Genomic DNA, 25877 nt, shown 5'->3' with positions numbered 1-25877 from the left:
TGTGCTCAGCAGAGGAAATCATCCCCAAGACACACAATCAATAGGAAGTATTGCAGACAATAATGCAGCAGAAAGGAAGGAGCAGAGCAGGAAATTCAGGGAAGATGGGAATTTGGGGAATGAGGAAAACACACCAGGCAAGCAGTGAACAGCTCCTGAAAATCCACACCAAAATAACCCAGCCTGTTCCATCAACCAGATCACAGGAGAAGGATCTGAGAGGATATTACAGCACCAAAAGAAAACAAGATTTAAATCCAGGATGTTTTCAATCTGTGCAGGAAAGCAGCAGCATCAAGTTGTACAAATTGTATTTAAAATTTATGTATTTATAGAGGAGAACCTCACCCTCCAGTGAAACACAGCAACATGGAGAGGGAAATAACTAAAATATGAACAGATTATCCCAGCAAAAGTGATCCTAATCTGAAGCCTCAGGTTTTAGCTTTTATATTCCTCACATTCTGAGCTGCTTTAGTGTGTGGATATGAGCTTCATATTATGGGATGGTGAGCTCTGTGCACAGAGCAGGGAGGCAAAACAATTCCTGCTCCAGCTGGGCACCAAGGACAAATTGTCACTGTTATATTTTCTGAAAAATCGCTTTGCCCAGGATTTCTTCTCCTGGGAAGCTGAGAAGCCTCAGAGAAAAAGGAAAACAATATGATCTGATTTGCTTCTCCTGTGTTTTGCTGCTTTGGAATGTGGTTGGAGATTGTTTCTCCAACAGGTGATTGTTTCATTGGTTTCATGGGAATTGTTTTAACTTAATGACCGATCATGGTCAGGCTGTGTTGGGACTCTGGAAGGAGTCAGGAGTTTTCATTATTAACTTGTAGCTTTCTGTAAGTATCCTTTCTGTATTCTTTGGTACAGTTTATTATAGCATTCTTTAATATAATATCATAAAATAATAAATGAGCCTTCTGAGAACATGGAGTCAGATTCATCATTTCCTCCTTCATCCTGGGGACCCAGCAAATACCACAACAAATGACCCAAATCTCAGCCCAGGAGCACAAACCCCGTGGGCTGGAGAGAGAAAAACAAGCAGGGTGGGACTGCAGGGGCTGAAGCTGGAATGGGACAATGAACTGCAAGATGCAAATGGAGCAGAACTGATCCCAGGGAGAGACCCCGGGAGCGCTGGTGCATTTTGGGGCCATTTTGGTTCATCTTGGGTGCAGCCCTGGCTGGGCTCTGGTGCTGCCCCAGGTGGGTCCATGGAGGAGATCCTTGGAATAAATCCCTGCTTTATTCTGGGACTCTGCCCAGCCTCTGCTCTAGGTCAGATTTACAAGGCACCAACCCAAGGCTGGGATGGTTCAGAAGCTGAGGGAGAAGCCAGCAGGAGTTTGGGTGAGTGCAGAGGCCACACCTGGAGCATCCAGCACAAGGCACAGCCTGGAGCAGAGAAGGCTCAAAACTTAGCAAATGTGTGCCAAAATCACCCATTCTATGATTCTGTAAAAATACAGATACAAAATCAGGCAGATAAAGCTAAAAATTAATGTTTTCACCCCAAAGTCTCCTTTAAAACAAACACAACTACCCAGGGCCGCTCTAAAGGAACAAGTCAGCTCTGCTTAAGAGAAATTCTAATTTGGGCCCAACTTCTTTGCTCCAAAGGGATGGTCAGGCTCCCAGCAATTAATGAGCCATTTTCAGGATTGCAGAAATAAGCTGAGGTTCAGCAAATACTGAGGTGGAAATGATTTCAGATTCATTAAAGTGCATGGGCTCTGTTGTGCCAAGCCAGCACATCTCTGCAGTCAAGTCTCCCAGGCAGCCTCACTGGCCTCCCTTGCAAACCCAAATTAAGCAGGTGCAGAAATGCCAACATCATCAGGATCCTCCCGAGGTGCTGGGCCTGGGCTTATTTTGACACAGCCAGGCTATTTAGCAAGGCAAAAAACCCTGCAAATACAAATCAATTACAGCCCAAAAAAGATCAATTTTTTCCTTACAATGGAAAAGCCATTGCTTCTTTTTTTTTGTTTCTTAATGCCACATTAGCACAACATCCCCAAAACCCCAAAAAATGGCACTGTGAAGCTTAAAAGGACCAACAACCCCTGCAACCACATTTTCACTGGGCAGCTCTTTCAACATCATGCAGAGCCTTTTCAAGCAGACACCCAAAAAACTCCAAAAGTTTCAGTTCTCTGCTCACAAAGGTATTTTAAATACTCTCCACACCCTCAGGAAGTTTTGCCTTTCCAGCATCTCAGCCAGGACTACAGTGGAAAGACTTTTGGAAAGATAAAGACTTTTTTAGGAATTCACAGACACTGGATGACAGGGAAAGTGGAAGTGTGGAAGAGCCTCCTGTGTGTTCCTCAAATAGAAAAAAAAATTCCAAATTACTGAATTCCCCCTAAATTTAACTGTATTGCCCTGCCCTTGATGTGTTTGCTCACTGTGCTGCTCCTGTTTGCCAGCATCTACTCCTTCAGCAGACACTGAGTTACAACTTTGAGGGGGCTGTAGCTTGGAAATGTCAAAGGGATTCACATTCCTTCTACAGCACCTTTCAAAATAAAGCCAAAAGCCCTCAGGATCATGAATACAGCACAAAATTATGCATCCAAAAGAACAATTCCCTACCAGATCACACAATAATCCTACACAGGCCATGAGGAAATATCACAGGAGGCTGTTTTTAGACCATCAATTAATCTGTGAACCCTCAAGTTGATCTTTAAGGAAATGGGTAATTTTATAGCTCCCAGCAAAACGAAATGTAAAAGGGAAGAATGTTTAAGCAAACCTTCAGTTTGAACTCCTGGCCTTAAAAAAGCACTGCCAGAAAATGCCAAGGCTGGCACCTCCCAGGGGGCTGAGCAGCACACGAGGAGTGCACCCAATAAAGATTCCTGGAAAGGCAGAGCACATTTTGGTGACCTTGGGGATAAATATTGTAAAACCTCAACCTGCAGAATTCCTTCAGTCCCTGTTTGATGTTGGGATTTTCCTGCAAGTGACTTTGCAGCCAATGTCCAAGGGTGTTTGAGTGGCTGTGAGCACCCAAAATCGTTCTGCTGCTGCTGTGGGAGCACAAAGCACACTGGCAGTGCTAAAATTCAGATTAACATCTGGTTGGCTCTCCGAAAACACAGCTAAGAGAGAAAGCAAAGGGAGCAGAGGCAAACCAGCAGATATGAGGCACAAGAAACAAAGAACAGAGCTCAAACTCAGTCTCTGAAGAATATTAAACCAAAGAACATTATGCTGAAAGAATCATTGCTAAGGAAAGAGGGATTTGGGAATAGCAGGATCAAATTCTAACCTGCTTTAAACAACCTGCAACCTCAGAGAATTCTAGGAATCACAAAGGTTGCCATTAAGGGAAGGCTGACTGTACAAATTCCTGCAAATCACATCCTCTGATCTGCATAAACCCAGATGCACTCGGGTGCCTGTTGCACAAAGATCAGAAAATCACTGAAAGGGCTGGGAGGGGACCTTAAAATAATCCAGTTCCAACCCCCTCATCCTTCCAAACAACTCTAAAAGAATAGGATCTGAAAATGACAAATTAATAATTAACAGAAAGAGTCACAGTTCTGCTCCAGGCAAATGAAGGAGCTGCTGCTGTGACAGCCCAGTCCTGAGCCACACATGAAGGCAGGGATGGAATTCTCTCTCCTCCAATCCCACTCCCCACTAAAAACTGGTCACAATTACAATTGTAATTGTAACCAATTCCAATCAGTGTAATTGGGGTTTTTTTTAAATTTTTTTTTAAAATTCCTGGATCAGGATGCTCAAATTTTGCTTGCAGTGTGATGTTTTCCAGGGTTTTGGCCTGTTTGAAGAAGCAAAACCTCACCATGCTATGGAAGTTATTTTCACAAATGTTGCCATCCTCTGGAATCCCTGTTTTTTCCCACTGTTCCTCTGAGTGTGACAGCAAAAGTGAAAATTTCCTGAGAAATACTTTCAAATCTCTGTTTTCTAAATGCCCAAGCAGTCCTGGTGAGCACTGAAGAACTGCAAGGCAGGCAGGACACTGAAAAATCAGAGTGGGCTTGGCAGAGATGAACCCTCACAAATCCACACTTCAAAATTGGTGCCACTAAAAAGAAAAGGGTCCTGTGGGAGAGCTGCAATCCCCCTGAAATGCAGGGTCTGATTCTGAGTTTGATTCTGTTTTATTGTAATTGTTGTATGTTTTCATGTATAGATATTGAATGGTTGGAAAGGTTTATATATTTTTATTATATAAATATAATAATATTATATTTATTTTTTATTTATTTAAATAAAATTTATATAAAATTTAAAAATAAAAATATATAAATATATAAAATTTATATAACTTTTATTTATATTTTTGTAAATATATATTTTGTATCTATAAATAGTATATTTTTTATTTATAACATATATATTATTTATATATACAATGTACAATATATATATATTTTGTATATTATATATATATTGCAAACATATATAATATATTTAATAAAGTTTATGTATTGATAAAAGAAAATTAATTGTTGTTTTGTTTTTGTTTTTGGGAGTTGTATGTTTTGTATTTTGAGTATTAATTAACAAATTGTTTAATGTGAGAGAAATAGTATGAGATTGCTTATTTAGTTAGCTCAGTTGATTTAATTGTTTTAAGGTTGTTTTGAAGTAGTTTGAGGTAAAAAGAAGGTTGTAATTAAAAAAAATAAGTTTAAAGTCATTATTATAATTAGGTTTATATTGATTGATGAACTTTTTTATGTTTCTATTTTTTAATTTATTTTATGTAAGAGGAAGGAATCAGCATCACTTTTCCTGAGAGATCACAAAGTTTTGGGAACAGTCTTCACCACAGCTGTCACATCCACAGAAATCTCTGGGAACATCTTCATTTTTTTTTCATTTTTTCCACCTTAGGACTACGATGGGCTCTGAGGGAAAGTCACCCTCCTGAATTAAAGCAAATCATCAGGAGAGGAACAATTCAGAGGCACCATCATTTATCACCCTGGCAGGAAAAGGGGCTGGAAAATGCAATTTTTCTAGGAGGGCACCACCCTGATTAAGCAGTGAGGGAATGAGCACCAAATGACTGTAATAAAGTGAGATCATCCCTTTCCTGTGTCCCAGATAATTCTGTGTTGTTCCAGTGTCCTTTGTCAGTAAAACCAGACAGATTCTGGGTATTACACTTAAGGGACAGCTCTGATTTATTTATTTACTGACCTGCTGGGAGGTGTAACTAATTTGGATTATTCTCCCTGTCACAGGCAGCAAATTCCAACTGTTTGAGCCCAGGAGAGAAAATTAATGGCACAATTAACCTCTGTGCAATTGGAGTGCATCAGACAAGAGTTTTCATCTCAGGTGTTGCACAGGTCAGCCCTTGGAAAAGGCAGCACCCAGCTCATCCATCCAACCTCCTGCTCCAAGCCTTTTCCAAAAGAGCTTCAACACAGGAGAGTTGGCCCGAAAAACAGCTCTACTGTCTGCTAAAAAAAGGAAAATATTACACCAAATGTTATTTTTCTTGGAGGTTTACCTTCCTTTAAAATCATGTTATTATAATATAAAATTAGATCTGGGATTTTCCAAAGAATCCAAAGTAATTAGTTGTCCAATTCCCACAAGATTGCCAAGGGAGTTAGATCCTAAATGCCTTTGGCTCTTTTTGGAAAACCTCATCCATCACAGAAATTCATAGGGTGGCTCACCAGAAACTGCAGAAAAGCAAGGTCTGAGTTAAAACACTGAGAATTAATTTTATAGCACTTTCCAGGGCCCCTCAGTCAATGCTGCACTGGGAATAGTGGGCACCACCACCACCGCATTTTCCACTGGAAAATAACATTTCACCCACAGGACCTGTGGCAAGAAGTGATCAGTGACATTCCAGGGCTCTGGAGCACTAAAAATAAAAGGCAAAGCTCCACTCAATAAAAGCACTGGGCCCACAGAGTAGAGCACACAGGGATTTTTCCTTCTTTCCTTTAATATTTTGGGGTTTTTTTCCAAGCCAGTGCAAAGCAGAGGGAGTGCAGCTTTTCTGACTGGAAAATATGGATTAACAATGCACCACTGTTGTTTTTTAATCAGATTGCAGCTCCCAGCTTCACCCAGGGTACACCCACAGCCACAATTCTTCAGTCTCTGCCAGTAAATGAAGACCCCAAAGAGGTTTCCAAGGAATTTCAATTTCCAAACATTTTCCTTGGAGATAAACTCCTCTCTCACATTTTCAGGAATTTCCCTGCATGGATCCCTCAGAGGAGGAATCCCTGCAGGGAGGACATGAGGAGTTTTTGGTCTTTTTCCTTTCACAGTGGTTTGATGGTGCTGGGAAGGGAAATAACGCCTCAGGTTTTAGTTTTTATATTTTTCACATTCTGTGCTGCTTTAGTGTGTGGGTCTGAGTTTCATATTATGGGATGGTGAGCTGTGTGCACAGAGCAGGGAGACAAAACAATTCCTGCTCCAGCTGGGCACCAAGGACAAATGACCCAAATCTCAGCCCAGGAGCACAAACCCCGTGGGCTGGAGCTCAGGTGGGTCCAAGTGTGGGTTTTGCTGTGTCAGATCCCACGTGTGCCCCTTGGAGCCCATGGAATCTCCAGGTGGGGCTGGCCCAGCAGCCCTGGCCCAGGGACAATCCAACCTTTGGGGCCAGGCCTGGCTTTGGGCCCAGCTGGATCCTGCCCAGAGGGGCTGGGAAGGCCGAGCTCCGCAGGGAGCACGAGGTCACTCTGGGAGCTCCATGGCCAGGACAGGGGCCAGGACAGGAGGGAGCAGCCTCAGGCTGGCCAGGGCAGCTTCAGGGGGGACCCTGGGGACAATTCCCCATGGAAAGGGTTTCCAGTCATGGCACTGGGCTGCCCAAGGCAGGGCTGGAGCTCCCATTCCTGGAGGGGTTCCAGAGCCCTGTGCATGTGGCACTTGGGGACAGGGCTGTCTGATGCCTCCGGTTTGGCTTTTCTATTTGTCCCATTCTGTGCTGCTTTAGTGTGTGGGTCTGAGCTCCATATTATGGGATGGTGAGTGCTGTGCACAGAGCAGGGAGACAAAACAATTCCTACTCCAGCTGGGCACCAAGGACAAATTGTCACGGTCATATTCTCTGAAAAATCCCTTTGCCATGATTTCTTCTCCTGGGAAGCTGAGAAGCCTCAGAGGAAAAGGAAAACAATATTATCTCATTTGCTTCTCCTGTGTTTTGCTGCTTTGGAATGTGGTTGGAGATTGTTTATCCCACAGGTGATTGTTTCATTGGTTTAATGGGAACTGTTTTGACTTAATGACCAATCACGATCAGGCTGTGTTGGGACTCTGGAAGGAGTCAGGAGTTTTCATTATTATCTTTTCAGCCTTCTGTAAGTATCTGTATTCTTTGGTATAGTTTAGTATAGCAGTCTTTAATATAATATAATATCATAAAATAATAAATGAGCCTTCTGAGAACATGGAGTCAGATTCATCATTTCCTCCTTCATCCTGGGGACCCAGCAAATACCACAACAAATGACCCAAATCTCAGCCCAGGAGCACAAACCCCGTGGGCTGGAGAGAGAAAAACAAGCAGGGTGGGACTGCAGGGGCTGAAGCTGGAATGGGACAATGAACTGCAAGATGCAAATGGAGCAGAACTGATCCCAGGGAGAGACCCCGGGAGCGCTGGTGCATTTTGGGGCCATTTTGGTTCATCTTGGGTGCAGCCCTGGCTGGGCTCTGGTGCTGCCCCAGGTGGGTCCATGGAGGAGATCCTTGGAATGAATCCCTGCTTTATTCTGGAACTCTGCCCAGCCTCTGCTCTAGCTCAGAACCGAACTCACCTGGGTGCCCAAGGGAACCAGGATTTTATGCCATTTATTCCCTTAAAAACCAGACAACTACTCAGATTCCCACAGCAGAGCCTTGAAATTCATCTCCAAACGCTCTCCCAGAACTCTTGGCCAAGTGTGACCCAGCAAATGCAATTTAAATGCAGCTTTTCTGCAAGATCACTCCACTGCACAGCACCATGCCCAGATGTGAGGCACAAAATGATCCCAGTTCCCTGCTCCCTCCATCAAATGCCATTCCTTTGGATAAGGAAGGATATGGGGATGGTGGAGCATCCTTAGAGAGGTTTCTCAAGGCTCAGTGTCTGCTATCCCCAGCTCTGCAGTAGCACAACAGGAGTGTGTGGGCAGCGAGGAGGCTTCAGTTCCTCCTTCCCCAGTTTCCTTATGCTTTCAGCAATGTTTGGGCTGCTAAATGACACCAATTTTGGAAAACACAGGAAAGCATTAGAGAGAAAAACCCCCAAAAAAGGAACATATTAATTGTCAGTGTCTTCTCAGCAGACAGCTCACCAGAGAGCCTGCTAAAGAATTATGTCCCAGAGAAAATACGTGTGGGAGGGAGAAAAATATAGACCCCAAAAATTGGGATTCATCAACTACAAATTCACCACTAAGAAAGGAGGGAAGATCCCTTCCTTGGAGGCAAACAGCTCCAGCCTGAGCTGTTAACTGCTCATGTCACCAACAGAACAAATCACTGGTGGCTTCTCCTGCAGCAGGGTCCCAGTGTGCTGTCCCTGCAGGCCTTGGCCCCAGTCCCTCTGCAGCTCTCCTGGAGCCCCTTCAGGCCTGCAATGTGCTGGAAGCTCTCCCTGGAGCCTCCCCTTCTCCAGGGGAACATTCCCAGCTCTCCCAGCCTGACATTGGATCCATCTCCTCTCCAAGACATTCATGGACCCAGGGGCTTCACTTGGAATCTCAGCAAACCATGAAGGGTCTCCCTTCCCTTCTCCTCTCTTTTCTCTCCCCATTTTCCATAAAAATCCCTCAGGATGGATTCTGAGTGTCCCAAATTGCAGGATCCCAGAGCAGTTTGGGTGGGAAGGGACCTCCAAGCTCATTCCAGGGACACCTCCCCTATCCCAGGGTGCTCCAATCCTTCCTTGGGCACTGCAGGGATGCAGGGGCAGCCCCAGCTGCTCTGGCAATTCCAGCCCAGCCAGGAATTCCTCATTGCCAAGATCCCATCCCTGGCTGCCCTCTGGCACTGGGAGCCATTCCCTGGGTGCTGTCCCTGCAGGCCTTGGCCCCAGCCCCTCTGCAGCTCTCCTGGAGCCCCTTCAGGCCTGCAATGTGCTGGAAGCTCTCCCTGGAGCCTTCCCTTCTCCAGGGGAACATTCCCAGCTCTCCCAGCCTGGCTCCAGAGCAGAGGGGCTCCAAGATTCCTCTATGATCCAGCACAGACACTGAATTGTCCCAGGAACCCTCAGAATTCCCTCACTCTTTATCCTGACCCAAGCACTGACACCAGCACGTGGCTCCCAGCTCTCTCCAGCCTGATCCTGCGTTCATAAGGTTTTTTAGGAGGATGTTCCACTCACTCCTGCACTGAAGAGCCCTGTGGTGGTGTTTGAGGGTGCCCAGGATGAGGGAAGAGATGAGAATCTTGACTCCATGTTTCAGAAGGCTGATTATTATATTATATTATATTATATTATATTATATTATATTATATTATATTATATTATATTATATTATATTATATTATATTATATTATATTATATTATATTATATATTAAAAGAAAATTATATATTAAAACTATACTAAAGAATAGAAGAAAGGATTTCATCAGAAGGCTAGCAAAGAAAGGAATGGAAAAAAAATCTTGTGACTGCTCACAGCCTTGACACAGGTGGACCTGTGATTGGTCATTAAGGAAAAACAATTTCACATGCTGGGTAAACAATTCTCCAAATCACATTCCAAAGTAGCAAAACATTGAGAAGCTGAGGCTTCTCAGCTTCTCAGGAGAAAAAATCCTGGCAAAAGGATTCTTCATAAAATATGTCAGCGACAGAGCTCAATTAGCTCCACACAAAATGCCAAACTTTAAGCTAAAATTTAACAAATTTCTCCCCTTCTCCCATTGATGGAACAACATGACCAAGGGCTATGCTGGCTGTGAGACAAGGGAATAACTTCAAATGGTGTTTTCCTGAACAAGGCTGCTCTAATATTTTGACAAACTGCTTTTGTTTGTTTGTTTTCTGGCACTCCCCAGCAACTGAAAAAGGTCACTCTGTCTTCTGTGTTACTCCTCCATTCTCAAAGAAAGTCAAAAATATTTCATATTTGCATGTTCTGTACCTCAGCACTGCTCAATGCTGAGAAACCTCTCGCACTACACCAGAGTGACTGGTGCAGTTATTAGGGAGAAATCCAGAAATCCAGTTCCAAAAACGAGCTGCAGAAAACAACATCTCCCCCACAAACCCCAATCTGCAGCCACCACAAGCTCCTGTTACTTGGTGAAGACATGGAGAGATAACCCTGCTGTAACCTGAATTTTCCTGAATTTCACATGCAGAGATGCACAATGCACAGGTACAGAACATTTTCCCTGGGAACTGCACTTGTATGAGGTTGTTCTGCTGTGCTGACTGAATTCCATTCATTGGGATTTGAAGGAATTGCATCACTTGCATTTGAAGGATTGCATCATTGGGATTTGAAGGAATTGCATCCCTTGCATTTGAAGGAATCCCATTCATTGGGATTTGAAGGAATTGCATCCCTTGCATTTGAAGGAATCCCATTCATTGGGATTTGAAGGAATTGCATCATTTGCATTTAAAGGAATCCCATTCATTGGGATTTGAAGGAATTGCATCAACAACTCCTACTCCACAAACCCCAATCTGCAGCCCACCACAAGCTCCTGGTTTTGGTGAAGACATGGAGAGATAACCCTGCTGTAACCTGAATTTTCCTGAATTTCACATGCAGAGATGCACAATGCACAGGTACAGAACATTTTCCCTGGGAACTGCACTTGTATGAGATTGTTCTGACTAAATTCCATTAATTGGGATTTGAAGGAATTGCATCACTTCCCTGAGCAACCTCCTCCCAGTTTTCAGCTTCCCCCATCAGCTTTAAACACTTTTAAAACTGAGTTTTCTGCTCCCTCTGCTGCAAATGTAAGATCTCCTCTCCAAAAATTATCCTTGCACAGAAAAGCAGGTTAGAGATAATTTAGGCTTTGGGATCAAAGGTTTTCTTACACTCTAAGGTAAAAATATTTTAAGCCACTCCAGTGGAACTAAGGTACAAACACCAACGAGATTTTGAACAAAGAAATGCAGCATTTCCTCCCTTCATGCCAGTCAATGCTCATCTCTTACCTTAAACCAGCAAGAGATTATGGATCTTAAAGTGCTGCTTTTATGCATTGTAAAAGCTCTTCTGGAAGCTTTTCTGACTCCCCCTGGCACCCAAGAACAATGAAACCTTTCCAAGGGGGTTGGTTTTGTTTTTCTTGGAACACTTTTCCAACGGATCTTGGTCAGACATTGTCTGCCCAGCACAAAAAGCACTTTGAGTGCTCACACCTCCACAGGTTTGAGTTCTAGCAATGCTGCTCAGGAACAGCCAATAGAAATCACTCCAAATTTCACCACACACCAGGGCTGAACCCATCCCAAACTCCCACAGAGGACAGGAATATCCAGCCTTGATGTTCTGCTGCAGTGAAGGAACTGTCTCAGGAGTGTTCTTACTCCAAGGTTTTGTCTTTCTGGAGCAAAATCTGCAGAACTCCAACCTCAAAGTTTTTCTGGGCCTCATGGATCACAGGAAGATGGCTGCAGATTCCCCATCCCAAACCTATTCCACATATCCTTAAATTTAATTCTTCTCTTTTATTCTTCCCTTATTTATTCCCACTTCAGTTCTGTGATTTTTGTTGTTCAGAAAACCCCTCCTGAACTTCTGGCTGAACATTTCCAAGCAAATTTTTGTAAGAACAGTATCTCAAACTGCACCAAGGGAAATTCAGGTTGGAGGGCAGGAAAAAGCTTTTCCAGCAAGGGGGATCAAGTTCTGCAATGGCTGCCCGGGGAGGTGGTGCAGTCCCCAGCCCTGGGTGTGTTTGACAGCCTGGATGTGGCACTGGGTGCCAGGGGCTGGGCTGGACTCCATGGCCTTGAAGGTCTCTTCCAACCCAGGGATTCTGAAAATTCTGTGAATTCTGTAAATTCTGTGAATTCTGTGAAAGGAGCTGCAAGTTTGTGGCATAGGGAAAAGTGATGGAGATTCCTTTGATAATAATTCCTCTAGAAAGACAAACATGTGGGTAAGGAGTCAGTGAAGGGGATTGAAGACCCACACCTTATCATGTCCAAGTATTTAAAGTCATTGGGATATTTGGGTAAGGAAAAAAACTGCATCACTGCACAGTCAAACAATCCTGCAGAGCAACAGCTACAAAGCAGCCCAAAACTGAAAAAGTGAGTTAGGACATGAGGCAGAGAGCATTTTCCATCACCAGCCCAGAGCTGGAATGACCAACATAAATCCTTCCACCTCCTGTAAGTAATGCCAGGCTCACTTCTGTGACCTCCTGTTGTATTCATTGGGATTCTCATGGCAGGAAGGAATGATGAATCTGACTCCATGTTCTCAGCAGGCTAATTTATTATTTTGTGATACTATATTATATTTAAAATAATATTTTAAAATGCTATACTAAACTATGCTAAAGAATACAGAAAAGATAGTTATAAAAGGTTAAAAAAATAATAATGAAAAGTCATGACTCTCCTTCCAGAGCCCCGACACAACTTAATACTCATTAGCCATTGAATCAAAACATTCACACCAAAACTCTAATGAAACAATCACCTGTCAGTAAACAATTTCTAAACACATTCCAAAAAAGCAAAACACAAGAAAAGTAAATCAGATAATATTGTTTTCCTTTTTCTCTGAAGCCTCTCAGGTTCCCAAGAGAAAAATCCTAAGCGAAGGGATTTTTCCAGAAAATGTGAATGCCACAACCTCCTCTATCACATTGCAGGTGAAGTTCCACATCTGTGCACTATGCATAGAGGTAATCTCCAAATAAATAAATTTAAAAAGAAACCTAAACATGTGTTTAGTGTAACACAAAACATACAACACAGCAAGAATGAGAGAACAGAGATGTGACAGATGAGAGCTCTGCTGCTTGAGAGAGCCTCAGATCCCTGGGTGAGAGGCACAGCACCTGAATGAAGCCTAAGCAAGGCACAGCTTTGGTCTCTTGCAGTTAAGAGGAAGAATCAAATAAGAATTTGCTGCAAACACGCCGGCAGCAAGTGTCTGAGCTGCCTAAAGCCAGCCATAATGACAGCAGAAGACAAGCCATTAGAGCTGTGACACTTTATGAGACAGGCATGACATGGTAACACAGAACAAAAATGTCACTTTGAAAGCTGCTGATAAATCACTTGCTAGGCAAAAAGGAACCAACCTTTCCAAACACCATAAGGATGAATCCACGGGATTTTTTTTCTTTTGCTGATATTTAAGCTCTTTGGAGTTTTACAATCTGTTGTAAATGTGGCCACTTACCAAAAAAACCCAAAGACAAATCCCAGCACTGCTGAGTGTTGAGCACTACAGGTATTCTCTGGCATGGTTCTGAAGGGGTTTTGTATTTTTTTGTATTTTATGGGGGTTTTTTTGGTATTATTTTGTATTTGTTATGGCTGCAAGGTGAAAATGTGCCCACTTGAGGGATTCTTACCTGTCAGGACCCAGAACATTCCTCTGACTGCCCTGGAGGACTTGAGACCCTGGTAGGGGGCTCAGAGACCTTGGCACAGAGTCAAAAACACCTTTTGTGCCTTTGATTTTAGCCCATGGAAACAATTCCCAACTTTGTGTGAGGAGTTACAAGCCACAAGAGTTTGAGTAGAATGATAGTGAATTTGTCACAGGGTGAAAAAGTAGAATTTTGGGGTTTTAGAATGGGGGTTCAAGAGGCAAGATGGAGGAATCTGGGCGTGTCCTGTCCTTCTCCTGCTTCTTGTCCTCCATCTTCTGCTGGGATGGTGACACTTTTGGATTGGTTTAGAGTAGAGCCAGACTGTCTAACATAGGTGATAGATATTGGGAAATTATTGTAAATAAAGTACAGGCAGTTCTTAGTATAAAAAGGCAACACCATGTTCCAGGTTGCAAGGCAAGATGTATTCTATTACCATCTGGATGGCAGCTGTCTTTTGTGATGTAGGCAATTTGCTTTATCTCTTCCACAATCACTCCTCCCTCTGGGGAGACATCTGCTGATAACAGACTATTGAATGTCACTGCATGACTGATAAGAACTACAGCATCCCATTGGGAGATGTGAGCTCAGAGGGAGGAGCCAAGCATTCCTACCCGGATATAATCTGGAGATTCTGGAACACCAGCACAGCTTCTCCACTGGATTGCCCAGAGGAACAGCAGCTGCCTCTTCCACTGGATCTCCAGAGGCAGAGACTGCACCCTTCTACAGGATCCCTGCTCCAGCAGAACCACCCCTGACACTGCAGGAGGGCTGCAGCCACAATTCCAATGGGACTGCTGACCCACAGGGTGTCAGGTTGTGTTCTGACTCTGTCAGTGCTGTTTTAGTTTACTGCATTGTTTATTTTATCCTTTTATTTTCTTCCCTATTAAAGAACTGTCATTCCCTGCTCCCATATTTTTTTCCTGAGAGCCCCTAATTTAAAATGTAAAGAAATTTGCAGTGGTGGGGAGGGTTTACATTCTCCATTTCAGGAGAGGCTCCTGCCTTCCTTGGCAGACACCTGGCTTTCCAAACCAAGACACACCACCCCAAGGGCAGGGACTGTGCCACAACCCAACCTGCTGGACAGATCTCAGCAGGTCAGAGAAAGAATGTCATAGATAAGAGAAAATAAACAATCTTGAAAAGCAGAACCAAGGAATCTCGACTTCCTCTTCGGTCGCAGGGCTGGGAAAAAAGACTTTTAATGCCTCAGGGTCATCTCAACCACAGAAACCCGAGCCTTACCTGCAGGACATCCTGGATCTTCACCCACACGTCCACCATGTCGTAGAGCTTGATGTCCCCGTCGTGCTGGCTGCAGGGGGAGGCCACAGTCTGCTGCAGGTGGCCCAGCACCACGGCGTGTGCGGCAGCCACCGCGTTGAACTTGTCAAAGAGCAGCTCCAGCAGCTCCAGCAGCAACCTGGCAAGCACAGAAACACTCTGCTCAGCTTCTGGAACATTCCACAGGCTCACAGCAGGGCAAGGGGACAGGGCACTGTGGGTTCATGTCCTGTTTTGTGACATGCTGAGGTCACCTCTCTGTGGTATTGTATTTTTGGGGTGCCTCCATGGCAGGAAGGAATGATGAATCTGACTCCATGTTCTCAGAAGGCTCATTTATTATTTTATGATATTATAATATCTTAAAGAATATTAAACTATGCTATACTCAAGAATACAGAAAGGATACAGACAGAAGGCTAAAAAGATAATAATGAAAACTCGTGACTCCTTCCAGAGTCCTGACACAGCCTGGCCATGGTTGGTCATTAATTAAAACAATTCCCATGAAACCAATGAAACAATCACCTGTGGGTAAACAATCTCCAACCACATTCCAAAGCAGCAAAACACAGGAGAAGCAAATCAGATAATATTGTTTTCCTTTTTCTCTGAGGCTTCTCAGCTTCCCAGCAGAAAAATCATGGGTGAAGGGATTTTTCCAGAAAATATGAATGTGACAGGGACTCACTTCAGCTCAGGTTTGGTATCCGAACATTCTTGAGGATTTTTCTCCTCACTCCCTTCCCTATATCAGCACTGCTCACTTGAAAAGTGTCCTGTTTAGGGCTACAGGGAAGACAAAACCCATTAATAATTCCACAGTAATTAAACTGGACTAACACAATATTAGAGCCCATTGTGAGAGCCCAGGCAGGAAGAGGAAGGGAAACAACCTGCTCTTCCCCAGAAAAAAGTATGACTCCCAGGGCAATAAAAACTGACTTACTCACACAACCAGGATAAAAGGAATTCTTTTTGAGTTATTAAATTAATATGGCAGGTTTCAAATGACAGGAAATATCAGAAAGCTAAAATACTCAACCCTCATCACTTTGATTTTACTCCTATTGTACTCCTATATAGCTGGTATTGTTTTACTCCTATTTCTTAGAGCTATAACATCATCTAAATGCACTGCACTGTACCTGCTCCTATAGTTCCCTACTGCCCAATTATCATAATTAAAGCACCTTTGCAAAGTCCTGAACAGTTTGTGACGAGGCAGCACTGTGGCATTCACATTTTCTGGAAAAATCCCTTCACCCAGGATTCTTCTCCTGGGAAGCTGAGAAGCCTCAGAGAAAAAGGAAAACAATAATTAACTCATTTGCTTCTTCTGTGTTTTACTGCTTTGGAATGTGTTTGGAGATTGTTTCATTGGTTTAATGTGAATTATTTTGACTTATTGGCCAATCAGAGGCAAGCTGTGTTGGTACTTTGGAAAGAGTCACGAGTTTTCATTATAATCCTTTTAGCCTTCTGTAAGTATCCTTTCTGTATAATATAATGTCATATCATATCATATATCATATCATATATCATATATAATATAATATGATATAATATCATACCATATCATACCATATAATAAAAGAATAAATTAACCTTCTAAAAAACATGGAGTCAAATTCATCATTCCTCCCTGCCATAGAGCACCCTGCAAATACAATACAGCACCATTTTTCCTGGTGGAGAGCAGCAAAATTCTGCTGGAGCTCCCTGACGTTTAATGAGCAACTCGAGTCCCCACATAACCCCACCAAAACGTGGAGATAACACTTCCCAAATCCATATGTTAGGCACTTGTAGCTCTGACAGACAGGCTCCATCTCATTTCCTGCAGCAGCTTTGGAGCCACCACATGCTCTGTGAGTCTGCCCAGCAGGAGCTGCGAGCCCCAGGGCAGGGCAGGAGCTGCTGCCACTCCTTCTGCAGCATCCCCCAATGCTCCCAGGAACAGGGAATGGGATTGGGGACACCCTCAGGATCATCCCTGGGCACTGTCCCAGGCTGCTCCAGCTCCAGTGTCCAGCCTGGCCTTGGACACTGCCAGGGATGCAGGGGCAGCCCCAGCTGCTCTGGCAATTCCAGCCCAGCCAGGAATTCCACATTCCCAAGATCCCATCCATCCCTGAGGATCTGAGTGAGCACTCAAAGAGTCATCCCAAACCAGAAAAATCTGGAGTTTAAAAATCTGGGAGCAATTAACAATATTTTTATACACAAATGTAAAAGATGGCAGCACAAAGCTACCTGGAAAAGCTTATTAAGGAAGGAAGGGAAAGAGAATTAAATTTAAGAAGTAACACGAATGAGACCAGCAGTGGCTGTTATCAGATCTGCAGCTTTTCTGGCCAGGTTCTACAAATCATTTCTGTCTTGTACAACCAGAGGGGCTCTAAATCATTGCTCCATGGGGTCTCAAAGGGAATTTCACCACAATTTCCCCAAGCAGATCCTCAGCCTCATCCTTAGTCACAGAATGGTTTAGGTTGGAAGGGACTTCAGGGATCATCTGACAGCCTAATGAACAGTTCAGCAGTTCTGGGCACTGCACTGAGCTAAAATTTGGGGTTTTACAGAGCTCTGTTGAAGCAGCAGGGCCTTGTTGTTCTGATTTATTTTTCCCATGACAGTAGGAAAGTCTCTGAGCTTTGATTTAAAAGTGAAGCTAATTTAAGGGGTGGGGACACCCTTCCATCCTGTAATTTATTCTTTTCAATATAAATGAATTCACCTGCTTGCTGTAAATTTCAGGTGTGATTTAGGTTTAGAACCAGTTCTAATTATGTCTGTACTGCACAAGAATTCAGGACACTTTCCATAAGCATCTTAAAGGCTCACACTCTGCAACAGATGCCAAAACCCATTAAACCTTTGTGTGCCTCACTCAACCCTCTGGGCAGGTTAATGGCATTGATATATGACCTGATCCAATTTATCAATTCCAATAGACAACCAGGAGCCACACAACCTCTCCAGACTGGTTCATAAAACAAGTATCAAGAATAGGTTCCACTTGTGGCATCAGAAACTAAAATTCTGCCTTCTGACCTATCTAAAAAAATCTCATTTTCGCTGAGTTATCAGCACTGTAACTCTACAAAGTCTTCAAAGCAGACTTGTTTCCCCAGCAGTGCTAATGAGAGGAATTTAAAAAAGGAGTTTTTATCAAGCTGATGTTTTCCTTGGGAGTGATTTTCCACTACAAATATTGCACATAATGAAGATACACACTTTACTTTTGTGCCATTAATTCCCTTTGGACAATGATCACGACAATGTGGAGATGAATATTTCAGCTGGAAGAGATTCCTGCTGGAATCCTTTAGTTCCAAAGGCCACTTCCAGTGAATTCTGAGGAGCAGCACAAACACAGCGCCCAGCTGGCTCCCACACCTTGCTATTAATGTAAAACAATTAGAGACTTGGCCATACATTTGTGATGGAATTAGTTCCATACATGATTTCAAAGCTTTGCACCTGCATCAGCTTAATTGGACTCTGCTACACTCGAAATCACCGAGCTGAATTTTCTCATTTCAAGCCATATTATCAATTAAGACTTTTTTTTTTTTTTTTCCTTTGCAGCAATCAAGGGCTGGGAGTTGAAATCTCCTTACCTAGGCTGATTTTCCTGGGAAATGTTCTCCCCTCTCTGGTAGCCATTGTCAGCCACCTGAGTGGTGGAGCGCTTCACAATCTGCTTGAGCTCCTGTTCCAAGCGGTCCTGGATGGCTTTCACTGTTTCTGGGATCTTCTTCAGCTTGGCCAGCCCCTTGATGAGGATTCCCATGAAGACAGCACTGTTCTCCTCTGGATCCAGCTCTGTGTCCTCTTTGATTTCCAGCAGGCTCGAGTCTCGCACTGGAAGAGATTTTCATTTTAATTTTAGCAAGAACCCAACATCAGCACCCTGAAGAAGCAGCACAGGAGCTCCTCTGGCTCCACAGAACCCCCAGCATGTGGAGGAACCAAGGATGAACAAGGAAACCAGAAACACTTCAATTTTGGGGGAAGCAGTGATGTTTCTGTTTGCTTGGGGGCTTCCCTGGACATAAACACAACAGCCTGCACATTGGATTGATTTAGGAATGTTGTCACCAATTGTTGTGGTGTTATTCTGATGGTCCCCAGGATGAGGTGAGAGATGAGGATTGACTCCAAGTTCTCAGAAGGCTGATTTATATTATATTATATTATATTATATTATATTATATTATATTATATTATATTATATTATATTATATTATATTATATTATATTATATTATATTATATTATATTATATTATATTATATTATTATATGGAATTATATTATATGGAATTATATTATATTATAATGATATGCTAAAACTATATTAAAGAAAGAGAAAGGAGACATCAGAAGGCTAGAAAAGAATGAATAGCAAAAACTCGTGACAGACTCAGAGAGCCTGATACAGCTGGACTGTGATTGGCCATTAATTAAAAACAATTCACATGCTGGGTAAACAGTTCTCCAAATCACATTCCAGAGGAGCAAAACATGGAGAAGCTGAAGCTTCCCAGCTTCCCAGGAGAAGAAATCCTGGCAAAGGGATTTTTCAGAAAATATCACAGTGACATAGGAAAAATTCATGGTGTAAATTCTGTGTTAGGAAATAGAGGAAGTCTGGTGCAATCATAGATATTCATAAATGAGAAGGTACAACATCCCTACAAATCCCCTGAATGTGTTTCAAGGAGCTACAACCCCCTCAGTTTCCTCCCCAGCTGGTTTTCCTTGCTCTTTTCTTCACAGCAGAGGAATTTTCATTACAAACACTATCAAGCTTAAGAGACTGCTGATGAATTCAGCAAAGTTTACACTGCCCAAGTGACTGATTGTTTGATTTTATCTTTTTCTGCTTTATTACGTCTGTCAAGGGGTTGATGAAGTTCCTCAAATCTTCCAGCAAGGCTTCTGGAAGGGTAAAGTGAGAAGAATTAGAGAGGATATTGCAGATATGGTCCTGAAGTAACAGGGATTGCACAGGGAGAAATCCTGTTGCTAAGAGACAGGGGATGGGGAAGCAAGAGAGACTCTGCTTGTTTTAAGTAGGTTCATTAAGCAACATTTCTTAATTTACAGATAACACCCAGCAACAACAAAAGCATGGCTCTGTTAAAGACTGGGTGAAACATTTAATAAATATATTTAAACACTTCTGTGAAGTAAGTGTCTTCAAGGCAAACTGAATTAAAAGCATCTTGGAAGATCTACAGCCACTCTGTGCCATCCACCACTCCAGATCCTTGGATCAAAATTAAAACCCAAAAGCTGTTTTATCTGACTGGGGCTGAGCTCTGAAAAGGCTGCTGGGTGACAGATGACTCCCATGGTTTCAACTCCTCACCAGATTTTTTTTTACTTTGAAACTTTTCCAGGAAGCTGAAGAAACGTCAAAAGAAGCAGCAGAAGGGTGGAAGGAACGTGGCAGGAGTGAGGAATGGCTGCCTGAAGCTGAGCTCTGACCAGAGGGGCAGCACCAGGGCTAAGGTAAAGCAAGATCAAGAAAACGATGGCCCAAGCCTGGTGCCAATTTATAAATAATCCAAATAAATAGGTGCCAGTTTTCACCAACCTCAGAATCAATCAATCAAGAGGCTGCTTTTTTCCTGCAGTGTGATCCTAAACTCTGCACCTCTGGCTCAAACCAAGTTCATGGCTCACATGGTCTCACATGTGAACCCAGAGCAGCAGGGCAGAGTGAGGAGAGGATGGATCCTGCTCTGGAGCCAGCCTGGGAGAGCTGGGAATGTTCCCCTGGAGAGGGGAAGGATCCAGGGAGAGCTTCCAGCACATTCCAGGCCTGCAGGGGCTCCAGGAGAGCTGCAGAGGGACTGGGGCCAAGGCCTGCAGGGACAGCACCCAGGGAATGGCTCCCAGTGCCAGAGGGCAGCCAGGGATGGGATCTTGGCAATGAGGAATTCCTGGCTGGGCTGGGATTGCCAGAGCAGCTGGGGCTGCCCCTGCATCCCTGGCAGTGCCCCAGGCCAGGCTGGACAGGACTTGGAGCAGCCTGGGAAGGTGTCCCTGCCCATGGCAGGAGGGTTGGACTGGATGACCTTTAAAAAGACCCTTCCAACTCCAAACTATTCCATGATCCTCAGACAATGAACACCAGGAAGATCAAACAGTGCTTGTTTCTCTCTCACACACTCTTCTTTCAATTAAATGTGAACAAGTTGCAGGACAAGCAACTAGAAACACCCAGAATGCAGTAATTAATAATAAAAAAAAAAAACAAACATCAAAAAAAGCAAAGATAAAATAAAAGACATTTCAAACACCAATTGGAATTTAACAACTGGATGCAGAACTGTTCCTGCTCAAAGCTCTGCTCCATCTCAGACCTTTCTGCTTCATCTCAGACCTCACAGAGCTGCCAAGGACTTCGTGGCTGCAGGCCTGGTCTCTGCCCACTCTGTTATTGTAATTTGTTATTCTCCAAAAACCACAGCAGAACTCAGGCACAGACACAGAAAATGAGCTCTTTGGAACCAGAGCTGTGAAAAAACACTGGAAATGCTACAGGAGGAAAGGGTTAGACTTTAATTTTTTTTTTAAACCCCTAAGTATCTTGTTCCTCTGAGTTCAATGCAGATATTTCCCAGCCTCTCAGAGGACGGGTCCTGTCATGAGGCTGCACCCTCTCTGTAAGCAGCTTGTAAATTATTCTTAATATCACACAATGAACACCCAAGAGGGAGGAAATGGAGCTGTAGCCAAATGCGAGGACAGCATTTAGGAGGAGTAAAAGCAGCAATCTTGCTGAGAACTCTGCCAGCACACTGAGACAAACTCTTCCATTTTCGAAAGAGCAAACCAATTTCCAGCATCCTCAAATAGTCAGGACATTGATTTACATCTCTCACAAACAAGAGCAAAGTGAGCAATTCGATATCTGGGAGCTGCACATGGCTCTGGAGGCTCTGTCAGATCTGGGGGTTTGATAAAACAGTGGGAACACTGCAAACACACTGTTTTCAGTGTGTTCCCTGCACATTGTCCCATTAAACAGGAGCCCTGGGCAGCTTTGGGGGCCCATCCATCTGTGAGATCTGACAAGATCCCAGCCCTGGGTAACTGTGCTGTCCTTTTCTCATGTCTTTCACACTTCAAACATTCTCTCCTGCCATTTAATGTCATTAAGGGGATGTTTGATCACAAAGCTTTGGCCCAGGAACAAGCTCCTCCTGTCCCCTTCCTTATTTTATTTGCTGGAAAATGTCCTGATGAAGGCAGGAATGATGAATCTGACTCCATGTTCTCAGAAGGCTCATTTAGTATTTTATGATACTGTATTATATTAAGAATACTATACTAAAGAATACAGAAAGGATACAGACAGAAGGCTAAAAAGATAATAATGAAAACTTGTGACTCTCTCCAGAGTCCTGACACAGCCTGGCTGTGATTGGCCAAAGAGTGAAAACAACTCACAGCAGAATGCAATGAAACAATCACCTGTGGGTAAACAATCTCCAAACGCATTCCAGATGAGCAAAACACAGGAGAAGCAAATGAGATAATTATTGTTTTCCTTTTTCTCTGAGGCTCCTCAGCTTCCCAGGAGAAGAATCCTTGCCTTTCCTGAACCCACCCTGACTGGGCTGATCCTCTTGTCCTAACAAAGCCTGCAAACCTCTTGTGAAGCAGAACATTTAAATGCATCTCATCAAAAGCCTTTTAAGACAGCAGCTTGAAGGAATGATGATTTTGCCACATTCTCTAATAAAATTGCAGCCACTCTCATAAATTTTTCATCACCAAACCATTTCTCATCTGAAAATGCTCAACTCTGTGTTCAAGCAGGCAAAAGCTGAGCTGTGGCTTAAACCTTAAAAGCTGAACCACGTCCAGAGTTACAGAGGGGGGAGTTTCCTGATCCCTGCTCCGATGATGCCCTACCAAAACCTCTGCTCCACCTGGGATTCATTTGCTCAGTGCTGCCATTTCCCAAGGAACCACCCTGCTGCAAGGAGCTCTTTAACAGCTCCGTTCTGATCCCTAAAAAGCCAACTTTGGGAACTCATTTAAGCAAAGCAGCTGAAAAAAAGGCTCTTGGGTCTTGTTTTTCATTCCAGTGAACAGCCAAAATTTGCTGCTCCTCATTATGAAGGTTTCATTATCCACGAGCTTTTATGGGAGTCTTGTAAAATGTAATGTACTATTTTCCATGATTTATGTCCTTCTGGTGATATCCTTTGTACCTTCAATCCTTCCAGAGAAAAGCACATGAGTTCCTGGTGGCCCAAAGGCATAATTGCAGATTTGAAGGAACATCACCTGCTAATTCCTGGTGCTGAATCCTTGTTCTGACATGTTCATGGAGCTACAAATGGGCAGTTCCTGCAGAAATGGGTCCTTGGAAGATTTTGGGAATTTTCTGCTCTGCATCACTACCAAACCCAGCAGAAAACTCACTTTAAAATCCTCCTAATCTATACAAGCATCAAAATTAAGTCTCCAAATAAAAAAATAAGTGGACTGTAGCCAGTTATTTGATGTTGGGACCACACAGAGGAACAACTCATGAAATTACACAGAACGAGCAGTTATGTGTTACTTTCCTGGCTTTCACCACATGGATCTAAAAATCTCCTTGATTTTCCCTTTCCTTCCTCAAACACATCCCCAGATCATTCAATTCTAAGAAAAAAAATGATAAAGGCAATTTACCCAGGCCATAAGAAGAGAGGAAATCTTCTGAAGATTTATTGAGCATGTTTGGAGTAGAGGCACCTGTGACAATGAACTGGCACAAAGGCATTTTTTAGATTCACCTTGAAAATTGGATATTCCAAACTCTGGCTCCTGCAGGGATTCTGCAGGAGCAGCTTTGGAGGTCTCCACATGTGGAGAAGTCTCTGGTTCTTGAAGAAAAAGAACCAGGAGCAGTTTTTAGACCTGGCCTTAGAACCACCACACTGCCTGCCCATACAAACTCTTTTTGCTCCCAAAAACCATTATAAATAAATATAAATAAATAAATAACATTTAATCAGCAAATAAATTAGCAATTCAACATAAAATCTACATATCCCACCCACTGCAGTATTTATTGTCACTACCAGCTCATCTTCTGCTGGATTTCTAAGAAGTATTGTCCCAGATTTCCCAGGAAAAGGCACTCTTGGGTTTGTGAGCACCTTTTAGAGTTCCAGGAAGAGCCTGGCAAAGCAAGAACCTTTCTAAATACCCTTCAGAGTACAGAAAGTTCAAGCAGAGAAATATAAATTCATTTCTCTGAACTGGCATGAAGGGAAAGTGTTACTGGTGAGCTGCCACATCTCCAATCCTCAGGTGAGCATTTCCAAAGGATTTGTTTGTTTTACGTGCAGCAGGAACAGCTTTAATTTCCTTATGAAGATTCTACAGCACAAGGTAACATCTCCTCTGGGAAGGGAGAGCAGGAAGGACTCCAAATTTTGGCATCTTGGCTGGGATGGGATGAATGAGTCAGAGCTTTAGAATGACACCCATTAATATGCACAGACACTTTTTTCATCAATAAAAAGCCAAAGAACTTAAGTGACTACAGGCAGAAACAGCTTTTGTTATGCATAGGCATAAGTTTGAAATTCTCTGCTAGTTGTGCAGTCCTGGAAAAGGCTACTTTTAAATAAAATTACAGGGGAAAAAAAAATCTACATAAGTACATTGTGCACTTGAAGCAGAAGCATATGCATATTTTATGCAGATCAAATGTTTTCTGTTAAAATCCCCATCTTTGCCAGGCTGAGGGACACTTGCCCAGCACTTCAGTGAGTGATGCAGAGCACAAGGAGGAGCCAAGGAAGAGATTTTCTGGTGCACTAGGTGAGAAGTGCAAGAAGAGATCTGTTAAAAAAAAAACAAGATCAGGAGGGGCATCTCCTGCTCTGCTCCCCAGCTGTGAGGTGGGAGATCCCCATCAGCCCCAGAACTTCAGACCTTTTGGGATTTATTACTCTACAGAAGAGCAATATTTTAGGGGGAGAAAGTAGCAGACACTATAAATATCACTGAAAAATGAGTATTTTAACATTTAGAGGGGTTGGAACTAGATGGTCTTTTAGATCCCTTCCAACCCGAACTATTCTATTTCCAGTGAGGCTGGCATTCAGGTTTTTGTGAACAGCTCCTCAAAATCCTGTGATCTTTTGCAAGAAAACTGAACTAAACTTCCCACTGATCACCGAGCAGAACAGGAATTCTTGAGTTTTTCCCTCAGAGTTTTCATATTTTCAATTTTCATTTTCTCTTCCAGATTTTGAGTGAGCAGGCTGCAGTTTCCAGCTCTGGAAGTTTGTGACTCCTCACAAACCTCCAGGACACAGAAAAACAGCCCCAAGCTCCAAGAACCAGCCTGGCAGGAGCAGAGCTGAAGAACAAAAGCCCTCCAGGAGTAGAAGATAAGAATAATCAGACAGAACAATCTGGGAGGCAAGTGTGACAAAACTAGAAACAAAAGGACAAAAGAATTAATAAGGCTGAAAAGAGAAGGAAATATTCTCTGCATTTGAGGAATACTGAAATAGGCAGGTTTGAAAGGGGGAAGAGACTGGAGGTCACTTCTGTATTATTCATCAAGGACAACCCCACTTATGAATCTCCTGAAACAATACAAAGATTAATTTCCCCTCTCTGCAGCCCTTCCAAAAGCTCAGACAAAAGCCCCCAGTGAAAAGAGTTTTCCTTGCTGTTTGTTTCAGTAACAGGAATAAAAGATCAGCCCCAGATTATTCCTGTGTACAGCCAGACCTTTAGTCAAAGTTACAAAGCTCCCACAAGGAACAGATTTGACCTTTTGGCTCCCACACAATAAAAACTTCAGTAATATCTACACAAACCTGGCTGCCTGCAGTAAATAATGCTGAGGAAACCACACAGAATGAACTCACTGCAAATCTCTGCTGCTCAAGAGATCAAGAACACGATCAAGGTGAGAACAGGCACAGGAAACTGAGTGCATTTAAGAAGCTGGAGAGGGAAAAGATGATGTT

General features: G+C 43.1%; 1 protein-coding gene across 1 annotated transcript in view; it reads right to left on the bottom strand.

The window, feature by feature from the left end:
- Positions 1-25877, bottom strand: part of EXOC4 (exocyst complex component 4) — a 351428-nt gene that overhangs the window by 278479 nt on the left and 47072 nt on the right. Inside the window, exons 6-7 of the mRNA XM_066550131.1 lie at positions 18488-18731; positions 14823-15000 (exon numbers count right to left, since the gene is read on the bottom strand). Of these exons, the coding sequence (XP_066406228.1) occupies positions 14823-15000; positions 18488-18731 (422 nt within the window). The remainder of the gene's footprint in view (positions 1-14822; positions 15001-18487; positions 18732-25877) is intronic.

The sequence above is a fragment of the Molothrus aeneus genome, chromosome 5 (genome assembly GCF_037042795.1).
Source record: "Molothrus aeneus isolate 106 chromosome 5, BPBGC_Maene_1.0, whole genome shotgun sequence".
NCBI classification, from domain to species: Eukaryota; Metazoa; Chordata; class Aves; order Passeriformes; family Icteridae; genus Molothrus; species Molothrus aeneus.
The sequence above is the reverse complement of the archived record's forward strand: the minus strand, read 5'-3'. Positions and strand labels throughout refer to the sequence as shown.